The sequence below is a fragment of the Candoia aspera genome, chromosome 5 (genome assembly GCF_035149785.1).
Source record: "Candoia aspera isolate rCanAsp1 chromosome 5, rCanAsp1.hap2, whole genome shotgun sequence".
NCBI classification, from domain to species: Eukaryota; Metazoa; Chordata; class Lepidosauria; order Squamata; family Boidae; genus Candoia; species Candoia aspera.
In genome coordinates this window covers 58,969,230-58,986,629 of record NC_086157.1, presented here as the reverse complement: position 1 = coordinate 58,986,629, position 17,400 = coordinate 58,969,230, and the positions used below count along the sequence as shown (strand labels likewise).

The following is a 17,400-nucleotide window of genomic DNA, read 5'->3' as shown; positions in this document are numbered from 1 at the left end:
CAAAAGCTACTAAGATTGTATTCTTGCTAACTACCCCTGCTATAAATGATAATTGTGTCTCTCTTGCATATCTATTCAACATAATTATAGAAATCTAACAGAAAGAGAGCCAATGTGATGTAGTAGCTGAGGTGGTGAATTAGGACCCAAGTTCAAGTCCCTCCTCAGCCACAGAACCTCAGTGGGTGACTTTGGGCTGGTCAGCTTCTTCAGCCCAACCTACCTGCCAGAGTGATGGTGGTTGTGGGGAAAATTTGGAGGGAGTGCTATGACTGCCGCCTTGAACTCCTGAAGGGAAGGCGGGATATAAATCTAAGAAATAAATAAAAATATCACAAATGACACCTCTTGCATCTCCTACCCTTCTGCCCCCATTGTTTAAATTAGCATTTGTCTGTACCTGCTAACCAAGGGAAATATTTAATGCATATGATAAACTATGGTCTAATCCGTAAAATATTACTATACAAGAAAACTGTTGATTTTTTAAAATACAACAGATTTGTGGTTTTTCTGTTATTGAATTCCCTATGAACCTCCTCAAAGAAGTGACGAAGATGTCTCTTATCTAAAACTGTAGTGGTGGAAGAGCTGACATCCCTAGGAATCCTAGATCCATGGTCCTTAATTTAAACACATATGATTGTTCATATTTCATTGTTGTTGTTTATTCATTTAGTCGCTTCTGACTCTTCGTGACTTCATGGACCAGCCCATGCCAGAGCTTCCTGTCGGTCGTCAACACCCCCAGCTCCCCCAGTGACGAGTCCATCACCTCTAGAATATCATCCATCTTGCCCTTGGTTGGCCCCTCTTCCTTTTGCCTTCCACTCTCCCTAGCATCAGCATCTTCTCCAGGGTGTCCTGTCTTCTCATTATGTGGCCAAAGTATTTCAGTTTTGCCTTTAATATCATTCCCTCAAGTGAGCAGTCTGCCTTGATTTCCTGGAGGATGGACTGGTTTGATCTTCTTGCAGTCCAAGGCACTCTCAGAATTTTCCTCCAACACCACAGTTCAAAAGCATCGATCTTCCTTCTCTCAGCCTTCCTTATGGTCCAGCTCTCGCAGCCATATGTTACTACAGGGAACACCATTGCTTTAACTATGCGGACCTTTGTTGTCAGTGTGATGTCTCTGCTCTTAATTATTTGATCGAGATTTGTCATTGCTCTTCTCCCAAGGATTAAACGTCTTCTGATTTCCTGACTGCAGTCAGCATCCGCAGTAATCTTCGCACCTTGAAATACAAAGTCTTTCACTGCTTCTACATTTTCTCCCTCTATTTGCCAGTTATCAATCAAGCTGGTTGCCATAATCTTGGTTTTTTTGAGGTTTAGCTGCAAGCCAGCTTTTGCACTTTCTTCTTTCACCTTCATCATAAGGCTCCTCAGTTCCTCTTCGCTTTCAGCCATCAAAGTGGTATCATCTGCATATCTGAGATTGTTAATGTTTCTTCCAGCGATGTTAACTCCAGCCTTGGATTCCTCAAGCCCAGCACGTCACATGATGTGTTCTGCATACAAGTTGAATAGGTAGGGTGAGAGTATACAGCCCTGCCGTACTCCTTTCCCAATCTTAAACCAGTCCGTTGTTCCGTGGTCTGTTCTTACCGTTGCTACTTGGTCGTTATACAGATTCCTCAGGAGGCAGACAAGATGACTTGGTATCCCCATACCACTAAGAACTTGCCACAATTTGTTATGGTCCACACAAAGGCTTTAGAATAGTCAATAAAACAGGAATAGATGTTTTTCTGAAACTCCCTGGCTTTTTCCATTATCCAGCGGATATTGGCAATTTGGTCCCTAGTTCCTCTGCCTTTTCTAAACCCAGCTTGTACATCTGGCAATTCTCGCTCCATGAATTGCTGAAGTCTACCTTGCAGGATCTTGAGCATTACCTTACTGGCATGTGAAATGAGTGCCACTGTTTGATAGTTTGAACATTCTTTAGTGTTCCCCTTTTTTGGTATGGGGATATAAGTTGATTTTTTCCAATCTGATGGCCATTCTTGTGTTTTCCAAATTTGCTGGCATATAGCATGCATTACCTTGACAGCATCATCTTGCAAGATTTTGAACAGTTCAGCTGGGATGCCGTCGTCTCCTGCTGCCTTGTTATTAGCAATGCTTCTTAAGGCCCACTCAAGAGTGCTTCAGGATGTCCATATTTCATTACCGGTATTCATATTCAACAAACAGTAAAACTGTATGCCATCAATACATATCTTGTCTAGTATAAAAAATAACTCGTTTTTGATACTGGATTTTCAAATTTTTATCCATAGGCTAAAAATCTGTATTCTGAAATAAATTCCTGAGAATCCCTGAGCATGCACGCTTGGCCAATTCTTTTTGCAAGCTCTGGGCTTTCCCTTTATTATACAGTATGAAAACATGAGATTGAATACAACATTGTATCTGCCTACACGTGACCTTTACCTGCACAATTCCTATAGATGAAGCATCAACGGTTGTGGTCTCTGACAGCTGCTCCAAATCATCAATCCTAACTGAAAGGACCTGGAAATACAACATAACCAAAGCAGGATTATTCTGCAGTTATGCACAAAGGTTAGTTACTCACAGGGTTGCTGTGGTGGGATAAAATAGGAGGAGGAAGGAGTATTAGGTATGTTCGCTGCCTTGAGCTATTTATAAAAATAATAAAGGTGGGATAAAAATAAATAAGTAAGTAAGAGACATTATTTTCATCACAGGAGACTGGAATGCGAAGGTGGGCAGTCAGATAACACCTGGAATTACAGCTAAGCATGGCCTGGGAGAACAAAACGAAGCAGGACACAGGCTGATAGAATTTTGCCAAGACAAGTCACTCCACATAACAAACACTCTCTTCCAACAACCGAAGAGACGGCTTTATACATGGACTTCACCAGATGGACAACACCGAAATCAGATTGACTACATCCTTTGCAGCCAAAGGTGGTGGACATCTATACAGTCGGTAAAAACAAGACCTGGAGCTGACTGTAGTTCAGATCACAAACTTCTTATTGCACAATTTAGGATCAGACTAAAGAGATTAGGGAAGACCCACAGATCAGCTAGGTATGAGCTCACGAATAGTCCTAAGGAATATGCAGTGGAGGTGAAGAATAGATTTAAGGGACTGGACTTAGTAGATAGGGTCCCGGAAGAACTATGGACAGTAGTTCGCAACATTGGTCAGGAGGCGGCAACAAAATACATCCCAAAGAAAGAGAAATTCAAGAAGGCAAAATGGCTGTCTGCTGAGACACTAGAAGTAGCCCAAGAAAGAAGGAAAGCAAAAGGCAACAGTGATAGGGGGAGATATGCCCAATTAAATGCAAAATTCCAGAGGTTAGCCAGAAGAGATAAGGAATTATTTTTAAACAAGCAATGCGTGGAAGTGGAAGAAGACAACAGAATAGGAAGGACAAGAGACCTCTTCCAGAAAATTAGAAACATTGGAGGTAAATTCCAGGCAAAAATGGGTATGATCAAAAACAAAGTTGGCAAGGACCTAACAGAAGAAGAAGAGATCAAGAAAAGGTGGCAAGAATATACGGAAGACCTGTATAGGAAGGATAACAATATAGGGGATAGCTTTGATGGTGTGGTCAGTGAGCTAGAGCCAGACATCCTGAAGAGTGAGGTTGAATGGGCCTTAAGAAGCATTGCTAACAACAAGGCAGCAGGAGACGACGGTATCCCAGCTGAATTGTTCAAAATCTTGTGAAATGATGCTGTAAAGGTAATACATGCTATACACCAGCAAATTTGGAAAACACAAGAATGGCCATCAGATTGGAAAAAATCAACTTATATCCCCATACCAAAAAAGGGAAACACTAAAGAATGTTCAAACTATCGAACAGTGGCACTTATTTCACATGCCAGCAAGGTAATGCTCAAGATCCTGCAAGGTAGACTTCAGCAATTCATGGAGCGAGAATTGCCAGATGTACAAGCTGGGTTTAGAAAAGGCAGAGGAACTAGGGACCAAATTGCCAATATCCGCTGGATAATGGAAAAAGCCAGGGAGTTTCAGAAAAACATCTATTCCTGTTTTATTGACTATTCTAAAGCCTTTGACTGTGTGGACCATAACAAATTGTGGCAAGTTCTTAGTGGTATGGGGATACCAAGTCATCTTGTCTGCCTCCTGAGGAATCTGTATAACGACCAAGTAGCAACGGTAAGAACAGACCACGGAACAACGGACTGGTTTAAGATTGGGAAAGGAGTACGGCAGGGTTCTATACTCTCACCCTACCTATTCAACTTGTATGCAGAACACATCATGTGACGTGCTGGGCTTGAGGAATCCAAGGCTGGAGTTAACATCGCTGGAAGAAACATTAACAATCTCAGATATGCAGATGATACCACTTTGATGGCTGAAAGTGAAGAGGAACTGAGGAGCCTTATGATGAAGGTGAAAGAAGAAAGTGCAAAAGCTGGCTTGCAGCTAAACCTCAAAAAAACCAAGATTATGGCAACCAGCTTGATTGATAACTGGCAAATAGAGGGAGAAAATGTAGAGGCAGTGAAACACTTTGTATTTCTAGGTGTGAAGATTACTGCAGATGCTGACTGCAGTCAGGAAATCAGAAGACACTTAATCCTTGGGAGAAGAGCAATGACAAATCTTGATAAAATAGTTAAGAGCAGAGACATCACACTGACAACAAAGGTCCGCATAGTTAAAGCAATGGTATTCCCAGTAGTAACGTATGGCTGCGAGAGCTGGACCATAAGGAAGGCTGAGAGAAGGAAGATCGATGCTTTTGAACTGTGGTGTTGGAGGAAAATTCTGAGAGTGCCTTGGACTGCAAGAAGATCAAACCAGTCCTTCCTCCAGGAAATCAAGGCAGACTGCTCACTTGAGGGAATGATATTAAAGGCAAAACTGAAATACTTTGGCCACATAATGAGAAGACAGGACACCCTGGAGAAGATGCTGATGCTAGGGAGAGTGGAAGGCAAAAGGAAGAGGGGCCGACCAAGGGCAAGATGGATAGATGATATTCTAGAGGTGACAGACTTGTCCCTGGGGGAGCTGGGGGTGTTGACGACCGACAGGAAGCTCTGGCATGGGCTGGTCCATGAAGTCACGAAGAGTCGGAAGCGACTGAATGAATAAACAACAACAAAAGCAAGCAAGCAAGCAAGGAAGCATACTGTGGAGAGCCAGGAAAGATAGAAAAGTAGGACCAAGTCTATTTTTCAACTGAAACCAATAGCCATGATTTCTTCTTTCTTCTAGCAGCTAGTAACAGCCATTCCATTGTTCTGTACCAAAGAAAGAAAAGGAAGGGTCTTTCCACAGCTACTTTTGAGGTCCTTTCCTCCCAGAACTGTTTCCATCCAAGCTGGCTGTAGAAGTACAAGCATCTGCTTGTAGCAAAGTGTTATATCTTTTGGTGCATATGTTGCTGGAGCTTATGGATGAGGGCAGTGAAAATGCAAAGGGGAAAAAAAATACTGCTCTAAATTGGTTCTTTTCATGTGTATGTCTTAAATATTTTGAATATCCACTGGAGTATGTGGTTCTTTCTCTTCTTGTTAAAAAGCGACCTAAGACAAAACTTAAAATACCAGAATATTTAGACAAAAGACCCCCAAATTAGAGTCTTCAGATACTGTATCAGGAGAAGTTGACTTTCTATTTTAAGTTAACTTGAAAATACTAGGAATTATTCCTTTCTATTTCTGCCAAAATAAAAACCATGATCCATGTGGTCTTTAACCATGGGCAGCATACACTGCATTAGGAATTAGCGTTATTAAGATGATAATAACAGATGTAAGCATCACAGGAAAACAAGCAAGACTGTTATTAGTGCCCCAGAACAAGAATCTATATTTGTTATGTGTCTCATAGGAAGTCAGCAAAAATTCTTATCTGTTAACCTGTCACTATACTCACCTCTGGGTGTTTTCTTCTCATGTGACGGCTCATTGAAGCTCTGGTAGAAACCTTTGTCCCACAGAGTTGACAATTCTGGGCTTCTACTTTATCGTGAGTCAGCTGGATGTGCTTCTGAAGCATGTAATCTGTGACATACTTTTTATCACACACTGAGCACGTCCACTGCTTCCCCACTAGTAAAACAAAACATTTATCATTAATATTTAAGCACAGTTTGTAATACTCAATTTTTGGGGACTTCAATTCCAGCATTTTTTAAAGAAGAATTTCATGGTGAAAAAATGGAACAGGGAACCTATGGCCCTGTAAACTATTCTGAACTACCAATCCTAGCAGCTTCAACTAGGATGGCAGTTGACTAGTGATGCTGGGGATATTAATTTAACAACATCTGGAAGACTATGGGCTCCCCATTCTTGGTGCAGAACAGCTTCCTCAACCTGGTATTTGCCTGATGTTTGGGGACTAAATTTGCAGGATTCCTAGACAGAATAATCAACAGCACAGCTGAACATTGCAGTACAACACTTTCCAAAAGCACCAGTTCAGGGAAGAAGGATGCAGAATGTAAACAAAATATGTTATATTTATTCAAGAAGCAGGCATTTATTAACTGATTAATGTGGAATCAAAAAAGGCAGAAGAATGTAAAAGATGAGGAAGACCTACTTTGATTTTAGGATTAATATTGTAGCATTTACCTGTGTGAATTAGTTTATGGGTTTCCATTGTGTTCCTCTCACTAAAGGTCTTTCCGCAGAGCTCACACATGAAATCTTTGATCCCTGCTAATTAGAAACCATGGTAAATACCAAAATAATGATCTTCTTATAGGGCCATAAAACAAATATAAAATCACACCTAATGAAAGATATGCCTTTCTTTAGTATTGAAAGAGTTATGTAACTGTTTGCACAGTAGCATTGTAAATGGTGAGGAAGGAGGGAGGGAAGGGACAAAAGTTCTGGGATGCAGTGCTGGAGAAAAACATTGGGACTTGAGGTAACTGCTCTTAGTACCATACTAATTTCATCCTACTTTTGCTCTTTCATTGGTTTCAGAAGGCTCAAGTGTCAGTACTGAATTGGAAATGTTCAATTTAGTATGATTAAGGACAATAAACCCAAACTCCAACTTGATAGGGTATGAGTTTCTGCAGATAAGCAGTTTCAATAGAAAAGAATGTAAGTATTCTTAGGGTTGAACTGTGAAGTCCTTGGTGTTCTCTGAGCTTGTTTACTTTCCTCCAGATGTTTTGTTACAGAAGTACAGATGTTTTATCTGAGTTGGTAGTTCCTTGATCAGGGCATTGTTTACCACTTGATTGTTTGCCCGCCGATGGTGCCCCGCCGCCAAACAATCAAGCGGCAAACACGCGCGTGCGCTAATCGAGGGGCTGCCAGCTCAGACAAACAATCAAGCGGTGATCGGCAGCCTAATCAAGGAACTACCAAGAAGAAAACAACACCCCCAGCAACACTGCCAGGGCAAACTACTGCATATAAACAGAGAGCACAGCCCACTCCCTTCTAGCATTGAAGCTATTACCTAGTCGGGTAACGAAACATCTGCAGGAAAACAACCAAGCTCAGAGATAAGCAGTTTGTCTTTTGGACTCGATCTCTTTCTCCAAAGGAAGGATGGAAAACCCTTTGTTGGCAGGGAAGCACTTTTAACATTTTTTGGGAGGTTTCATTTCACTAGAAGGGACAGAGAGATAGTCCTATTTGGTTTAGTTATAACAGCATTGTGTTTTTTTTTCAAGACTTAACTTCTGGTTTTCTGTTTCCTTGCACAAAATTACAGAAACCATCCTGGCAGGTTTTTGAAATCATGGAAAGAATTGGGGTGGGGAGGGACCCAAAATGGGATTTCAGGAAGGCCATGAGAGTTTATTGCTGAAAGTCCAGAAAGCCTCTCAGGATTTTGGTAGCTCCTGCAAATGAAAATAATTTTCCCCAAGCACAAATTCACAGAATTCTCTTTAGCAGGATGTATTAAGGTGAAAGAATAATGGGACAAAATTCTGGCAATGCTATGGTAGAGACTGTCTGAGGCCTTCTCATTGCCTTATGATATACAGGAGAGGGCTTTCTTCACTGACAAGGGGAAGTCTGCAGTTGGTTGGTTATATGGTGGCCGCCTGAATATTGACCAGTGAGAACCAACTGTTGCACGGAGCTCTAATATCTAGGATTGGTTTTCTAATGCATTCCCCTTGGGTCTGCCTGCCTCTAAAGGCTATTTTAAAAAATCCATTAAGTTGAAAATACATCTGCTGAGCTGATAGCTGAGAATATCTTCAGGAATATATCTTGCTGGTACTGAAAGAACTTGCCCTGCTTTTGATCTATTTCTGAGCACATTTCACAACTGGCAGCCTTTTCTTTAAATTCCTATACTTTCTACAGTAACTCTTATAACCAACCTGTTTGTAAACTGAAAACATCTTTCGAGAGTCCTTTCTAGGTGCACCATTTGAGGTAACATGGGGCAACCAGGCAGTGAGAGCAAGAGACCTTTCTTAGCAATGTCATTCCATTTACAGAACTCCTTCCTCAAGGCTGTATAACAGATATGTTATTATTGGTGTCAGGTGGATACATGGCTATCCCATAAAAGTATTTTGATATGTTTTCACTGTTAATATTGTTATATTCTATGTATGATCTTGTTTTTGCAAACTATAATGGAACATCACCTGAAAGGAGAGCCAAATATTTTTAAATACATAGATGATATTGGAGTGAAAGCAAAGAATGAGAAACTCCAGAAAGAGATATTCACATTCATGGGTATTCAAGTCTTCTTCAAGCTGAGCCCAGTTCCTAGAAACTATATGAGCACATCCATAATGATTTCTTAGAAATAGCATGGAAGTTGTTTCTTACTGACTTTTTCCAAGACGTGTTTTCAAATTCCCAGTGTAGCTTATACCCTGCAATTTCTGGGTTTTCCACCGAAGGACAACCTGTTTTTAGGATGCCTTAAAGATTAAAGTGTGAAGCCCTTAAATCAGAGATAAGACAAATGAAATTTACTGACCAAGGGGGTATTTTTCAACTGCTTCGTAGGGTGAAGACTTCAGGTCTTCATCCTATTAGGCTGTAGAATTCTCTCACATGTTTCAAAAATCCAAATATCACCATTCAGCCTCTTATCAACTCTTATCAGTTGTTCCATTTATGTTAGCAATCAATCCTTTTCACTCCTCCTTTCAATCTATTCTCTGGAGTTTAGAAAATATGCTAAAATGTATTGCTTTAAACTGGCTTTTATTGTTATTTTCTGTTATCATTTATTGTATTTTAGTGTATTATACACGCACACACAAACACACTGTGTGTGTGTGTATATATAGATAAATATAAATATTTTGGTTCATCACTTTGCTGGCTTCATAGCAGGAAGATGGTACAGGAAAAATAACATTTATCCCAGAACAGTGAAATATGTTAAGTAAAATCACTTTATATTGGTTAAAGAATGCTAACTATAACCTTTATACTCTCTATAGATGTGTATATAGCAATGTCAAAAATATAGAAATGTAAAATCCAAAAGCTCAAACTCTTTGGACATTTCCTAGGAACAACTTTCTGTGTATACAATTGTACCTATTTACTCCTAAAGATACATGGAGTATAATTGCCGTAAGAAAGAATTGACATCACTTTAATTTAAAACCCAACAACATCCAGGCAATTTGACTCACTCTGTGCAAGGTCCATGAAGCTCCTATCAATGGGGCTCACCTGTGTGCCTTTTATAATGTTTAAGCATGTTGACTTTCTGTGCAAATTTCCGATGGCATTCCATACATTCGTACTCCTTTATCCCTTTATGAAGCTTCATGTGGTGCCGCAATGCATGCTTTGTTTTCATGCCTGCAAGGAATAAACTTTATGCTAAAACATGGTGGGCAAGCCATTTTAAGATCCTTATTTAGTTATATTTAATTTATTGTTAGATTTATATCTTGCCTTCCTCCAGGAGCTCAAGGTAGCATACACAGTACCCTCTCCTCCGATTTTTCCCACAGCGAACCTGGGAAGTAGGTTGGGCTGAGATTTGAGTGACTGCCCTAAAATTACCTAGTGAACCTCTACTGCTGAGGATGAGTTTGACCCTGGGCCTCCCTGTTCTAGTCTAACACTTTAACCACTATGCCATACTGGCTCTCTTCATTCAAGAACGTGCAAGAAAACAGCAGTTGGACTTACCATGAACTGCCTTTCTGGTCACCAAAAGATGAACCTGATAGGAAAGGTTGAACTCCACCTCTTCTAGCTAGAAGGCATGGCTTAATGCTTCTTCCTGTATGTGGAAGAAACCCCTTTCCTTCATTCATGTACTGACTTCAGCTTTTTTATTGTGTACTCCACTCTAACAACAAACTTGCAGCTGGTAAGACACATGGGAATGGAAGAACAATGGATAATAGCATTTGCATCTCTATCCTTGGGTCACCTGGATATTCTCTTAATCAATTTCCCCTTCTGAATAGGGTGGGACTGCTAGGCCCATCTTCTGAAGACCAGAAAGGTACTCCACAGTAGATTTAATTACTGTTCTTACTCACTGGAGATGGAGCTGATAAGAAAGAGATCTACTAGAACAGTATTCATGGGATGTATTTATCTAAAAAATATGGCACTCTGTGACCCAATGCAGCCAAAGTCTGTCTCTGACAGAAGCAAACTAACCTATTCTATAATGTTTTATAAAAGTGGTTTTAACACAGAGTCACTCTATAAGTATCTAGTAACAGTAGTCTGCCAATAAGGTTCCTGACCTTATTGGAAGACTACTGTTGCCCTTCTACAGAGAATGCTGTGAAGCAGGAATGGGATGTGGCATCTTGCTGGCTGTGAATGCCAGGATAATATATTTTCCAACCCATCTGTAAATTGTTGAATGGGAAATTCATCTCTCCTGATTTCCTGTTTCTAGTAATATGCATATATCCCTCTGATAGCTCCCACTGTCAAAGATGAAATTAGGACTACCTGAGCTGCACTGGTTGCCAGTTTCCTTCTGGGTGTGATTCAAGGTGCTGGTCACTACCTATGAAGCCCTAGAAAGCATAGGGCCTGGTTACTTGAGGGAATGCCTGTTTCCTATGGTATTTGCTTGGCCAGTCTGATCTCGCAGGGTTGGCATGCTCTGGGTTCCCTCAATTAAACAATGCCATCTATTGGGACCCCAGAAGAGTGCCTTCTATGTTGCAGTGCCTGCCCTCTGGAATGAGGTTCCTCCTGAGATCTGAACAGCCCCTACCCTACTGGTATTTGAAGGGCCCTGAAGAAGTAGCTCTTTGCCCAGGCCTTTGGTGAAGATGGTTGACATTCCTTTTCTTCCTTTTCCTTGTTCCTATCTAGGTTTGTTTTCTCTGCCATCTCTTTTTTGTTCTGAGTTGTTTTTGTGTTTTTTTGTATTTCTACTTTTTAAATGTTTTAAGAATTTGTAAACCATACAGAGTCACTGGGTATTGGGCGGCATATAAATTTAATAAATTAAATAATATTGCAAAGTTGGAAAGTACATATTTTAACTAATACAATTAAGGCTAAAATAGAGTTAGAGATAGAGACAGAAATGGAGATAGTAAATATAGATAGATAAATAGAGTAAATAGGCCTGTAGAGCAAATAGAAAACTCAAGGAAACAAGCTCATACAATGGATGCAAATTACCAAAATGTGTAAGTGGATAGAGAGAAATAACACTCTTTAGCCTACTTCTTATCAGAACACTTAGCTATCTTCAGTCAATTCTTATGTGCAATTTCTAAAAATCAATAGTATCTTATATATATCTTGGCTGCGTAATTAAAATATCTGGAAATCAAAATCAATGGGACTTCCTCTGAAATAAATATGAAGTGTTAAAGATATTTAGGCCTGATATCAAAAACTAAACTTATCAGTATAGTATTGATTGGATAACTTATGTTTCATCCAATGAGCTCTAGGCGATGAACAGTGTTCTTCACCCTGCGTTTATTTTTACAACTATTTTGAAGAGTGGGTTAGCTTACTGTAAATCATGAGGGCAACCATATTACACAAGTAATATATTTCTATAGCCCCAAATGCTCAGAGATCCTTGCTGATACCAGTGATTTTATGTCAGACTTGTTCAGGGCCAACAAAAGACATTTTAATATTTAAGGTTCAGCAGCAATTGGTTTACTTCCAGGTCCAAAGCTGGCCATGTTATTTTACCCTCCACAGCAGAAAAATTTACAAATACCCATCTCTCTCCCAACTGCTAAAACACTAAATATAATACATATATTAACAATCAATAATATATTTATTATTAATAACCATACTATTAATATTTCTTAATAATACTATTAATAATTAATTGTTTATTGATCATGATAATTAATAGTTGGTGCTTTTTCACAATCAGCTTTCTGAAGTGGCTACCTCACTCTGCCTAATGGTAAGGCCAACTGTGTGGCTGAGATTCCATTAAGGCCTGAACCATGAATGCATCAACATCAGCAGCCATAATACCTGACTCCATTTCAGAAGCAGTGAGAATGTGCTTAGGACAACACATACAAACCCAACAGAAATGAAGCAGAATGTTACAGTACACGATCACATTTTCACGTAAAATTAAATGCTCACATCTAGTATTTTATGAGAGATGTAATTTAAGTTAAATATCCAAGGAAATTCATATTTTCATGCCTTACAGATAAGATACCATACCTTTACCACATTCTGCACACAGATATTCTCGGATGTTATCATGGACTCTCATGTGTTCTTTTAACATGTCCTTCCTTGCAAATGACTTACCACATTGTTCACAGGCATGACTTTTCACACCTTCACACAAAAAAATAATTGTTATTTAAACAGAAGACTACTGGAAAAATGTATTTCAGAGGCAAGTTAAAAAAAAAGCAAACAAAAATATCCCCTTAAATTAAAAAAAAAGTAAAACTCCTTCCTATTCTCAAAAAAAAAAAAAATTGAAAGAAACGTGTGAAATAAGACAAAAGCAGATACAAGGAAACCTAAGTGTCCTTAATTTTGTACAGAACTGAACTGAAAAAAAGAATTGTAAAATGTAGCAAGATACAAATGAAAATAAAAGAATACCTGGTATGAAGGAGAGATTAAAAATACAGTATCAGAATGACTGAAGCAAACAATAAGGTATTTTAAAACATTGAAGTATACTAAGCTGGAGGGCAAAAATGTAACCACAACAAGTTTCTACTCTATATGGAATCCAGATGGAATAACCAATTAAGCAGGAGTTACAGAAGGGAAACCCAGTTCTTCTAGTTGTCCAGCTACAGTGTTTTTTCCTCTGGACTGTTGTGAAACCATCTCACCGTCTGCCTTGCAAGGATGAATTGAACAGAACAGAACAGAAGCAAGAACTGTGGGCAAAAGTTACCATTTTAAAAAATAATATTCAGCAAAGCATGAACTGCCCTTCCACTGTAATTAATGAATAAGTATCCTTCTAATCCACACCTCCAAAATGCAGGCATTTGGAAGATTTTCAGAAAAAAAGATACAAAAAATACAAAAAAAATCACTATTCATCAGCTTTTCCCAACCACAGAATTCATTTACAGAATTAAGATGAACAAAATCTTTCTTATTCAGAAAGCAGAAATAGGATGAATTTACCTGTATGAATAAGTTTATGCCGTTCTAAATTCCCTATGCTGTTAAAAATCCTTCCACAGATTTCACATGGATGGATATATCTAAAATGGGAAATAAGGATCAACTTGTAAGATTCTTTGTATGACAATCTGCATCCCTATAATCTCAGATATGAATTTTTATTTGAAAAAAAATGCAGCTTATAACTGTACCGTAGCATTTGGAACTGTGCAAAAACCTACTTGTACATTTTAGTACATAACTGCCTATATAGCTCAGCTTTCCTCAACACAGTATTTGCTGGGACCTCAGTTCCCAGATTTTCCACCAACATGACCTTCAGGAGTGGCAGTCCCACCGTACCTAGCAAGATGTCAAAGTGAAAAGGGCTGGCTTGATACTCTCAAGAATGTAGTTCCTGCATGAATTCCTACCCTGGAAGTGTCAGCTGTTGTTTCTCATTCTCTTTTTCCTTTCCTTACATGTAGAGATGTTACCTGAGGCATATTTCTGAGGCATACTCTAGTCACAATATCTTGATAAAATCAGTGAAGAAGCATTTTCAAGCTTCTTTTCCCACTACTATTATGATTATTTTTTTGTGTAACTGTGTCTTTGAGTCAGTATTGACTCTGGACTAGTCCCTGCAGTTTTCTTGGCAAGGTTTCAGAAATGGTTTGCCATTGCCTGCTTCCTAAGGCTGAGTGTGTGTGACTGGCCCAAGGTCACCCAGCTGGCTTCGTGCCTAAGGAAGGAGTAGGACCCAGTCTCCTGGTTTCTAGCCTAGTGTCTTAACCAGTACACCAAACTGGCTCTCATGATGCACTACCTTTCAAAAATCTATTCTCTTCTATGAAAAGGAAACTGGTTATTACCAGTGCAGCACATGTGCAAAATTCTTTTCAAGAGATAAATTCACTTCGAGTAAAAATAAAAGGCCAATTTTACAGCCCATCATTCCCCTCAAATTGTTGTACCTTGGCAAGGGCTCACCATTACAATTATGAAAATCCTTGCATAGTTTCTCATGCAACATTTGCCCATGCATAACTGTTAAGAGTGCACTTAATTTAGCTCTATTACTTTTTTGCTTACTTCTGCACATTGGGATCTGGTAGGTTCTCCCGATGTATGACCATATGAGCATGATAGGTTGCCTTCAAAGCAAAGCGTCTATTGCAGATGCTACAACCATAACCCTTCTCTTTGTGAACTTCCATGATGTGTTTCAAATACTCTTTACCTCGGCCAAATGTCAGCTGAAAAATGAAACAGCCATGAATGCACAACTGAAGGAAAGGGGATGATCCTTTAGAAATATATGTATTGTTATCAGCTATGGATACTAATTACTATGATAAAGATCACTCTCATGTCTAACTCTTGTTTAGTTTGTTTTTTGGGTTATTGTTGCAAAAACTCTTCCACAAAAATAAACGTATTTTAAAAATATAGCAGAATATATTCAGAGTGGAATATATACAGGTAGTCCTCGCTTAATGACCATTTGTTCAGTGACCATTCGAAGTTATGATGGTGCTGGACAAATGGTAGTTATGGCCAGTCCTCGAAGTTATGGCCATTGCATTGCCTCCATGGTCACGTGGCCAAAATTTGGGTGCTTGGCAGCCTGCCCACATTTATAACCCCAGAGATGTTGTGGAAGTGTTGCAAGGTGTCATGAAGGCCTCATGGAGATGTTGCCGAGGCACTGCAGAAGCATTGTGGATGGGTTGCGAGGCCTCATGGAGGCGTTGCAAAGGCATTGCAGAGGCCCAGCAGCCACCTCAGCCAGGTGCACCTTGTCAGCAGTGGGAGGAAGAAGATGGCAAAGGTCAGCTGGGGGTGGCAGGGTAGACATTGGTGGTGGAGTTCAGGACAGCCAAAAGGGCAGAGATGGGGAGCAGAGATAGGCAGGTGGGGGGAGTTGAAGTGGAGGACAGTGTGGCAGGGTGGCAGAGCCTTGTCTACTGAAGAGAATCATTGGGCCCAGCCAGGGAGAAGCCAGCAGGATGGAGCCAGCAGTTCATGCAGGGCAGGAGAAGCATGAAGTCCTCGCCTAAGGGACTCCTGGAACTGCCATAACTAACGACCACTTCGCTTAGTGATGGAAATTCTGGTCCCAATTAGGGTCGTTAAGCCAGGGCTACCTGTATTTAAGAGTGAACTGCTGTTGATTTGGAACAGGACAAATCATTTAGTATCATAGTAGACATTTAGCTAAAACTACTCACACTCTACTTCTGTTTGAAAAACAATCTGGAGTACTATCGGAGAACTTATGATCTACACTAAGGGTTATTGGCTATCTACTGGTCATATCTGTTGACCTGGCACCAGATACAAAGATTCCAGTGATTTTTTAATTCAATGACTGCAATATATGCATAAAGATCTCCAGTTTACAGTATCTTCTCTTTTTATTTTAATAGAGGCAAAATGTATCCTTCTTGCATGCCAAGATCCATCATTATTGAAAAGAAAAAGCTTGCATGTGCAAGAAATCTGTATATGTCTAAAAAAAACACAGAGACCTCTGGATCAAGGAATATGATGAAATATTTTTTCACTACCTTCAACATTTTTCATGGCATTTCCAGCCAATCCCACCCCAAAATGTTGAAATGAGTAAAACTACCTGGCACCTTTTGCAGCTATATTTGTGAGGCTCAGAATCCACACTTCCATCTGAGTTGTCATCATTTTCTTCTGAAGAGATTCCAATTTTGCCAATAAATTCTTCTCTCTGATGGTCATCCATTATTGCTATGTCCTGTACAGAGGATGGCTCAAATGAAGTATCTTATTCAACCAAAAAGGAATCTAATGTTACTGTAATTACACTCTGTAATGTTTTTATAAAACTTCTGAAAAAACAGCCTACCTTTCTCAGTTATCTCTACTGATAACACAGCTTGCTTTATTATCTCATCTATTTTTCTCCTGTTGCTATGCTTCTCTCTGATTCTAAAATTATAGTTATCCTAGAGGAAGCAGATTATCTGGACTCTTTTCAGTCAGGGTTTAGGCCCGGTTTTGGGATGAAGACTGGTCACTCTCCTGGATGACCTGTATCAGGACCTGGATGGGGTCATCCTTCGATCTCTTAATGGCTTTCAATACCATTAACTATGGTATCCTTTTGGACCACCTGCAAGGGTTGAGAGTTGGAGCCATTGTTTTGCAATGGTTCTATTCCTTCTGTAGTGGGAGATTCCACTCTGCGTTGGTGAGGGAGGAAAGGTTGGCCCAGTATTCCCTGACTTGTGGGATGCTGCAAGAGTCAGCCTTGTCTCCCTGCTTTTCAACATAAATGGGATAAATAAATAAGTGAACAAACATCTGTATCAAGCTACTGGGAGGTGCCATTTGATCCTTTGGAGCGCAGTATGTGTCAGATTCCGCCAATCAAAAGGTTCACAGAACCCCTTATCAGAGCATCTTCCATTACTTCCTTATCAATGGGGCAGACTCTCTGTCACCGATGGGAGGGGGTGTTGGGTTGGAGTGTGAATTGCATTATTATGGCTACAGATTTATGGTGGTTCACATCAAGGCCAGTCAGTAGAGATACACCAGCAACACCACCTGGATGGGAAGGGGGGGTGACATACTTTCGTGGGAAAGGAAGGCAATCAAGGGAATGTAGATTTAAATGTATGTTTTAGTGGGAATTCTCCATCTGCAGCTTTACTTCTGAACTAGTCATTTCGCTTCATTAAACAGTTAAAGGAACCTGGTCTCCTGACTGTCATTGTGTGAATGGTCTAGTGCTGACAGTATCATCAATATGCTGATGATACCCAATTGTGCATCTTCACTCTGAGCCATGGA

At 39.9% G+C, this 17,400-nt stretch overlaps 1 protein-coding gene across 2 annotated transcripts in view; it reads right to left on the bottom strand.

Annotated features, from left to right (window-relative positions):
- Positions 1-17,400, bottom strand: part of PRDM15 (PR/SET domain 15) — a 55,798-nt gene that overhangs the window by 3,859 nt on the left and 34,539 nt on the right. The window contains exons 15-22 of one of the 2 annotated variants that reach the window (XM_063305329.1): positions 16,205-16,339; positions 14,662-14,825; positions 13,588-13,667; positions 12,649-12,768; positions 9,676-9,807; positions 6,622-6,708; positions 5,918-6,093; positions 2,443-2,523 (exon numbers count right to left, since the gene is read on the bottom strand). In XM_063305329.1, coding sequence (XP_063161399.1) covers positions 2,443-2,523; positions 5,918-6,093; positions 6,622-6,708; positions 9,676-9,807; positions 12,649-12,768; positions 13,588-13,667; positions 14,662-14,825; positions 16,205-16,339 — 975 coding nt within the window. The remainder of the gene's footprint in view (positions 1-2,442; positions 2,524-5,917; positions 6,094-6,621; positions 6,709-9,675; positions 9,808-12,648; positions 12,769-13,587; positions 13,668-14,661; positions 14,826-16,204; positions 16,340-17,400) is intronic. The other variant, XM_063305330.1, reaches the window with a different exon arrangement.